General features: G+C 44.2%; 1 protein-coding gene and 1 long non-coding RNA gene across 3 annotated transcripts in view; both read left to right on the top strand.

Moving 5' to 3' along the window:
- The first annotated feature begins 479 nt into the window (after window positions 1–479).
- LOC122133789 lies at window positions 480–1,771 on the top strand. The gene is made up of 3 exons (XR_006152988.1): window positions 480–851; window positions 1,363–1,490; window positions 1,600–1,771. It is a non-coding gene; the product is annotated as an uncharacterized LOC122133789 (long non-coding RNA).
- A 1,237-nt stretch (window positions 1,772–3,008) lies between these two features.
- Window positions 3,009–9,108, top strand: part of cspg5b (chondroitin sulfate proteoglycan 5b) — a 29,098-nt gene continuing 22,998 nt past the window's right edge. For both annotated transcript variants that reach the window (XM_031586081.2, XM_031586080.2), the window contains exon 1: window positions 3,009–3,933. In XM_031586081.2, the coding sequence (XP_031441941.1) occupies window positions 3,837–3,933 (97 nt within the window). In that variant the 5' untranslated portion in view covers window positions 3,009–3,836. The remainder of the gene's footprint in view (window positions 3,934–9,108) is intronic.

Genomic DNA, 9,108 nt, shown 5'->3' with positions numbered 1-9,108 from the left:
ATCATTACTATCATTAAACACAATGATAGTAATCATTGTATGTTTGACAACCTGGCCATCCTGTCTTTAACTCTCCATCCTTTCTTCTCTCTATAAAACCTTTTGAGAGTTATTCTGTCTGTTTGTCTCCATAGCGACTGATCGGATGGACCTCCAATTCTGTACCTCCTCAGCATCTCTCTCTGAATCCTCATGGAAGTCTGAAGCCCCCTCTGTGTTTACTTAATGTTCCTTTAATGTTCTAATCATCTTAGAGCGTGGCATCCTCAAATATATTCTGTAATATGAGGGGAGAGCATTATCTTCACTGTACAGTTGTATGTTATTATTCCACGTAATATTACCAATGAAAGCTAAAACTGAATATACCATTGACATGGGGCTCAATTGGCCAGGTGGCTTGTCTTACCACACAACTACCATTTTTTGTTGTCCCATGTTTTTCTGTCTTATTATGTTTTTCAGCAGTTGTTGTCCTAATTCTTCCCCAGCTTGCCAAAAGCTCATTCACACCACTCCCCTTATCAGCTCATACCCAACAACACAGCCACCAAAGATACACCAACAATAACTCATACCCAATGCAAATATGTTCTCACCAAACTTACCCAATCGGTAGAACTGGAACGGATTGGGAGTGGAATGCACGGTTATGCTTAAATCATTGTCAGAATGAAACTGAAAGCAGCTTTCAAAGTTCAAAGTTCAAAGTACTGTATTGTTATCGTCACAAAAACAACGAGACAGACGAACAGAGCAAAAGTGAAACCATTAGCAGGCTGAATAATTGTATTCATATAGGCTAGTGTGAGCATCGACTAAGCCAGTGATCCAACAATGACTTTTAAAATGTAAGTAGGTATGAACATGGGATTTTACACTATAACGTGAAAAGAATAGTCTAAGATGTCCAGAAATGATAACCTACCCCAACCAAAGATACTGTTTTGGACTACTTATCCAAATGGATTAGTCTGCTATACAGACAGTTGTGGACGAAGTACAAAGTGAAAGTATAGATACCTTGTGTAAAATATTACTCCAGTAAAAGTGGAAGTATGCACTTTGAATTTCCACTTGAGTAGAAGTATAAAAGTATTTGCCTTCATATATACAAGTATAAGTATTAAAAGTAAAAGTACCTTGATGAATTATGGTTCTAATGGTCTTTTATCATTTTCACATCAAAGCTCCTGCTCAATCAACTGATATAAGGTGAAAATACTAATGCCACTCTTTACAGGAACGAATTAAATCTACTTCCTTACTGTCCACCACTGTATACAGATGGCTGTCATCTCAGGTGTTATACTGTACCTTTTCAATCTTTCTTGATCCATTTAGTTTGTCTTACCTCATTAGGGACATTTTGGACCTGACATGGAAAGGTTTCGGTGCCTTCAGTGTCGGCGCGGTTATTTTGAGCATTTCTACCCCTGCCCTGGTGGTGATCTCCGCCGTTGCTGTATGCGGGTTAATCGCGTATACCTGTAAGTTTTACTACTTACTATTATTTTTTCATTAACGTCTGTGATGTATTTTCCTACCCACTGTGTTCCCTAACTCAAACTCCTGTCACAATTTCTTTATTCTCTTTAGGCTACAAAACTGACACGCATGGCAAGACAGCCTGATAAAAAAAATCTGCCTGCACGAAAAATGTCGACCAACGCAATGTATTGTCTTTGTCACTGTCATTTGATAAATGATACATTGTGTTAATGTAGGCCTCATGTAGGCCATGCCTCTTTACACCTATAACACATCTTCAGTACCTATGTTTCAAAGAAGCTGTTTTGCTGTTGGGATGTTTTTCTTTGGCCTTTTGATTTGGTAAAAAAAAATACCTCTATGGCATCTGCTGGCTCCGTCTCTAACTTGTTACTTTTTTAGATTTTAAAACTACCAACAGCATGTTTGTGTGTGTACTTTCTCTCTCTCTCTCTCTCTCTCTCTCAGTGGCTAAAATAGTTACGACGGGCCCCAGTGCACGTTATTATGACGGGCCCTATAGTGCACGATAATTACTAGTCATGAGGCGCGCACACACACCATTAGGCGTATATATATATTAACAACAATGTGCTGGATATTACGGTCGAATTAGTTACTTCGGCTATTATATTGGGAAAGTAGACAGGTCAAAGAGAACGCAATCAGAAACATGGATAGTGCTTTGACTCACGATAACGTAAACAGACGGTCAAAGTGCTGAAACGTTATTAAAACACTGATGGAAGGCATGTTTTGCTATGGCGGCACACACAGCAGCTTTATCCACATCTGAAAAACACGTACACAATATAACAGGCGCTCGGTGGCGACCTGCCTCCTGCCTTATAGCAATCAGTTCAATAGGGGCACGGGCGGCAGCTTGAATGATAGGAATTGTGCAGGAAACGTTATTGCTATGTGTGGTATCCTGATTATCTGGTTCATATACTGTATATACTATTGCAATACCACCCCACTCCATCAGGAGGTACAGTTAACCCTTGAGGTCAAGACATTGACAGCAGATCAAGTGGAGACCTAACCTGACTAATGTATGTTCTATCTGCAACCTCTGTGCATTCCTATATTAAATACTGAACGTGATCATCTCGAGTGAATCATCTCTTACTGAGAACTAAGTTATCACACTATGTGCCTAATACGTTGTAGTGGTCATCAGCCCGCAGGCGATGATAAGCCATATGACCAGGCAAAACGTCTGTCTGACCACTACAACAGGAACATAGGAATAACATGTGGTGCACAACTCCTATCATTCAGGGCCTACTTTAGAGCAGAGATTGCTCAGCAGTCCTCAGTCTCTCAATTTGCCAAGATGCTGATTGTGGATTATCACTCCGTAAAATCCACCTTCGGTGAGGTGTGCACTGCCCTGCTAATGTTTCTGACAGTGGCAACAACTTTTCCAAATTGAAACTCATAACACGTACAAACACATATCCTAAATAACTATGAAACACAGGAGGGTTTTAAGTCTAAAGATCTGCCGGTATAAATTGTTGCCTGTCCTCTTACAATAGTTTAGCAGGATGCTGATGTGGTGTGTGTGATATTTTACTGTGTGTGTGTGAGCGAGAGAGAGGGTTTGTGTGTGTGTATGCGAAAGAGATAGAGAGAGATTACGTATAATAATACCCATACGGTCTTTGTCATAAATGTATTTGATTGCCTGTGGTCTGCTTCAGCATATAGACGATCACATTACTCTAAAATGTCTCGGGGTGCCTTATGTATTTGTTAAGATGTTGCACACGATCCCAAATTTAAACCGAGGCTAGCCAACTCAGGCTGGCTGTCATACTTTCATCAACAATAGTTTTGGAACGGAAAGTGGGGTACGTTTGCCAGCTTGTGTGTGTGTGTGAGAGAGAGAGAGAGAGAGAGAGAGAGAGAGAGATGCACGCAAACAGAAATCACTCTATCCTGTGACTTCGCGCGCAGATCGCCTCTCAGCGGCTTATTACGGTATACCGTTGGCGGGCTCAATCTGGCGGCTCACCGTTCTGCGCGCGTACCAACTGGACAGCTCTTCTCTCTGCGTGCGGCACTTCAGCAAGAGGACTCCCGCGGGGACATGGGTCCAGAGCGGTGACGGTGGAGACTGTCCTGAGCTTTTCTACCGAGCATCAACGAAACAGGCTACATTGCCTCGGCAACACAAAGTCAGAGAGACATGGGGACGCGTCTAAGTGACTCTTAATTTGTATACACAGGAAAGCACTGTTATCGGATTGACCGAGTGGATTACGTGCATTGCATTACGATTCATTTTTTCCCGTTGAAAAGTCGTTAGTGTTTTATTCCCTTTTGTGAGCGAAAGAATGGGCTTCAACAGAGCTCGTGGGAGCGCATGGTGCTGGAGAACAGCGCTTCTGTCCAGCTTTCTCGCCCTGCACGTGGTTTCGTCCAGCGGGCTTGGTAAGGTTTTTCAGGCTATTTATTCAGGTGCAAAAGTATAAATGGCGACTGTTAATCTGATGTTTTCACTCGTGTACTATGTGTAACGTCTGGACTTTTACACGGGGAGAAAACAACACCTGAAATTCTTATTTGAACAGTTATCGATCTACTTAAAAGTCATGTATGATAGGATCTGAGTGTGTGTGTGTGTGTGTGTGCGCGCGCGCGCAAGACCGCGGGAGATAAATGTAATTTCGTCTTTACAGACTAAAGCACTGACAGGCAGCGAGATTGTGCTGGACAACACAAGCTCTCCACAGGACTGGGATACTGTAGGCTACCAGTATCTTAGTGACCATACAATTGGCTTTGCCCAACAGTGTCTCTCTCACTGAGCAGTTTCAGCTGCCTCTTGTCAACACCACTATTTGATTGAGTTCTTTGTGGGCTACTCGTTTGCACATGCAAATTTGGTCACTCATTGAAAGCTCTTGAGCTGTTGTGTGTGTGTGTGTGTGTGTGTGTTTTGCATTCAGATGAAAATTATAGCTGTCCGCTATCCAGTCTTGGGCCCCTTGGTTATTCAGCACTGTTTTTCTCTTTCCGTTTTCTAAACTAAAAAAACAGTTAAAAAGAAAAATCTAGGCTATAGACAGATATGTGTGTTGAGACTGAGACACAAAGGCAGGATTAACGCCGTGAGGCTGTGAGTTGAAATAATTATTCATTGAACGGAATCGACATTCCATTCGAACATTCACTCACATTCTACAGTGGAGACGCATTTCTGTCCATTCTTCTATGTGCTGCTGGACGCGCGATGCAGCGAAGTTGCTGAATGTTACTCCGCTACTCCATGACTCAATTCTGTTCGAATTTGGGACAGTTCAGATGACTGGCACAAACTAGGCTGTCGGGCAACGGTTGACTGCTCATTCCATCGATCCTAAAACAAAGTGGGGTAACACATGCACGAGACAGAGGATACCCTAGGAAGGGACAACTGCATGATGCACATTGAAGGTGTAGAAAGATTATAAATTAGGGCCTAAGAACTCCTCTTCAACCTTACACGGCATGTTAAATTCAAGCATTTTAAAATGAACTCAAAGCATCCGCCCTGGCCTGTTGTCATGGTTACCCAGCAACAGAGGTGAACGAGTTCGCACTGTATTTTTTCTTTTGTGACTGGTGAAGTTAGGTTGGTTACTGCAAGTCTCATTTTGGATCTTCTTTGGGCCCTTGGCTACTCCCAACAGTGGGAGACTGCAAGTGACATCCTTTGTTAGTTGAAAGTTTTCCTTTTTTATTTCATGAGTTTTGTGGTTGTGGTTTTTGTTTGTGATCATAGTGATAGGAGAAGACTACGGATGACTGCTGATCCAGACAGGGAAAGTGTGTGTGTGTGTGTGTGTGTGTGTGTGAAAGTGTGTGTGTGTGAGTCAGAGAAGGAGCACAGCGGGAAGCAGCCCTCTTGTCTAGACACCTTGGTTGAGCCAGTGGCCTTGACTGCCTCAGAGGCCCCAGCTTAGCCCTTGTCCTGATGAGGAGAGGCATCTGTAAACGCTGCATGTCTTATTGATCAGAAACACTGCACTCAATACAGTAATATGACTTCTTGGTCTGCTGTTACTACCTGTGTTCTTCGTGATGTTACAAACCACACCCGGAGAGCGAGATCAAGCATACCTTGATCAGATACAGCACATATGAAGGCCCAAACTACCACAGGAGTAAACCTGACAGCTGGACGTAGAGTTGAAGGATGTTCCTTTTTCGGGTCTCAATCTAAACCTTCCCCCTTTTACATCCGGTCCAACTAACCTGCCTCATCTTCTCTAATCAGTTTTTTTTTGTTTTTATCACATTCAGAGTCAGTGCCAGTGTGTTTTTTTGATAATGTGTGTGTATGAATGAGTGTGTGTGTGTATGTGTGTTTGAATGAGTGTGTGTGTATAAATGAGCGTGTGTATGAATGAATGAGAGAGTGTGTGAGTGTGCATATGCGTGTGTGTGAGTGTGTGGAGATCATTGCCACTCTGCAGGAACGAGTTGGATTTTTGCCGACATCTGAACTCCAGCTCCATAGTAACACCCGGGAGGCATTCCATCAGGAGGCCTGGCATGCACACGCACACACACACACACACACACACACACACACACACCACACACACACACTCACACACTCCTGCTGTGAGTGGCACTAAAATACACACACCAATTAAACTCAACCTCCTTTGACACATCATGAAACACATGCTCAAATCGTACCCTACACTGCAAACAGACTGTCATTGCTTGCATCAGCTCTAGTACACACACACACACACACACACACACACACACACACACATACACACACACACACACACGCACATTGCTTGCTCCCAAAAGGCAGCAGCACACACAGAACATCTTCCAATTGATTCAATTTCAAGAACATGTTTGAAGACAGATTCAACGAAATAGGAAGACATTTTATGCGCTTCATTCTAAAAAGAGTGCAACATAATAGAAAAGAACTGAGTGATTAATCCAGCCACTTCACTTTAGCCAGTCCGGTCTGGATGGGGCTTTCTTTAGCATTTCATGTATTAGTCTGGGCTCTACAGTCATCCAGGATCAGTTTACACACACACACACACACACACACACACACACACACACACACACACACTGCTCTACAGTCATCTAGGATCAGTATTGCTGGTGGTGCATTTATGAAGCTGCTGGTAGGGACTGGTAGTGGTCTGAAACTGACTGTAGAGCAATGTGTGTGTGTGTGTGTGTGTGTGTGTGTAATCTGCTTTGGGCATTCGCCACCAAGACTGGACCATCTGCCACTGAGGCCTCAGCACTGCCAGCCTGTCAGAGAGCATTAGCCTCGCTCTGTTAGCACTGGTGTCCAGCTAGCCTGCTAGGGCCATTGTCCAGTTAACATTCCAGAGCCATTGTCCAGCTAGCCTTATAGCGTACCTATGTCAGTTATCAGACAGTGTCAAACATCGGCCATTCTGTTAAACAATCAAAATGCTAAGTTTAATAATGGATTAACAATCTATAACTTCAGTTTAATAATGGATTCACATGACAACGCGAACGTTTGCCGATAACACACGCCGTCCGATAATTAACACAGTTACGATAGAGCCATTGTCCAGCTAGCCTTCTAGAGCCATTGTCCAGCTAGCCTTCTAGAGCCATTGTCCAGCTAGCCAGCTAGATCCACATACTTAATGCACAGAGCAGCCCAGTACAGGAACTGAATCCTCTCACATAGAACACACTACTATAGGCTACCGATACAGAACCATCTCACACTGCTTCAGGGACTGAACCTTCTTACACATAACTCACTTGTAGAATCAAAGAAACTCAACAATCTCATGCTGCTTCAGGAACTGAATTATCTTACAATTAGTTCTAGAACTGAACCATCTCTTCCTGTTTTTGGAACTCCCTTACAACCAGTGCTGGAACTCCCAGAAGAAGTGAACCATTTTACATTGAACCTGCTCCTTCAACAGACCCAACAATACTGGAGCATAGCAATAAAAGAAAAGGACTATATACTATGTTACTGATATATACACACTACTACTATGTTACTACTATGATATTACTAGTGATGGAAGCAAAGCTAAAAGGAAGACAAGAGAGAGAGCGAGAGTTCCTGTGCTGTGAACTAAGTGATGATAGAGAGGGAATGAGAGGGGGGAGGGGGGCGGGGTGCAGAGAGAGAAGGGAGTTGGCATTATTTACCAAACAGCCCTGGCAACCCCGTGGGTCTGTCCGGTGACTTCTCGGCATTGCCTGGCATCGCAGTTTTTCCAAGATCACCTGTGTAGACCTGGAGGAGGCCAGACGTACACACACTTGCACGGATGGAATCATACACACACACACACATGCACTCACACATGCACACACACACAAACACACACTGTGTTGTCACACTATCATCTTTGTAGAGCCAAAGGAAGCCATTCACACACAATCGCACACACACACACACACACACACACACACACACACATTGTGTCATCCTATGGTCACCTGGGTAGAGCTGCTGGAAGCCAACTTCCCTCTCGGTTTGACACACTTGCACATACACATGCACACACACAAATGCACAGTTAAACACACGCACACACACTGTGATGAAGTGAAGGAGGAAGGAAGAAGGGATGGAAGAAATAGAGGACAGATGGAGGGATGCGGGGTGCAGAAAAGAGGAAAGGGGAGGATAGAGGAGAGGAGAGAGAGAAAGAGGAGACTGGAGAGAGAGAAGAGAGAGAGAAGTACAGGGAAGAGATAGAGGGAGGAGAGAGAGGAAGTGGAGGCAGAGAAAGACAGGCCGTGGAGAGAGAGAAAGAGGGTGAGTGAGAAAAAGAAAGAGAGAGAGAAAGAAAGAGAAAGAGGAGGGAATAGAGGAGTGGAGAGAGAGAAAGAGGAGAGTGAGAGAGAAAGGAGTGGAGGCACACAAAGACAGAGGCAGTGGAAAGAGAGAGAGAAAGAGGGTGAGTGGAGAGAGAAAGAAAGAGAGAGAGAGGGGCTGAAACAGGATGGAGATGAGGTGCGAGGTTACATAAGCAGGCATGTGGAGTCAGCATGACACCTGGTCAGAGGTGATGCCGCAGGCAGACACCACAGGGCCGGGCCAGCACCAGACTCGGGAGGGAGGGAGGGATGGGACCGGTTAGATCAGGACCTGCACAGGAGTGTGGGGAGAGAAAGGGATGAAGAGATAGATAGAAATGAAAGAACAAAAATAGCACAACGGAAGAATGGAAAAGGTTGGCAAGGAGAGTGAGATTACTATGCACTGTGACATGGGTGGGGAACAGATACTGCTGATACTGATGACACACAAACACATACACACATACACACACACACATACACACACACACAGACACTCACACACACACATATACACTTACACACACACATACACACACTCACACATGCACACACACTCACACACACAGACACACATACACCTACACTCACACATACACACACGCACGCACACACACACATTCACACACACAGACACACATACACATACACCCACACAGACACACACAAACATTTGTGCATGTTCACTTGTTCCCCCTTGATTAATGATTACTTGGTCAGTCACTGTCCAGTGTGTCTCTGTCCCCCTCTCTGGCCCTGTCTGTGCGC

The sequence above is a fragment of the Clupea harengus genome, chromosome 19, assembly GCF_900700415.2.
Source record: "Clupea harengus chromosome 19, Ch_v2.0.2, whole genome shotgun sequence".
In the NCBI taxonomy this organism is placed as follows: Eukaryota; Metazoa; Chordata; class Actinopteri; order Clupeiformes; family Clupeidae; genus Clupea; species Clupea harengus.
The sequence above is the reverse complement of the archived record's forward strand: the minus strand, read 5'-3'. Positions and strand labels throughout refer to the sequence as shown.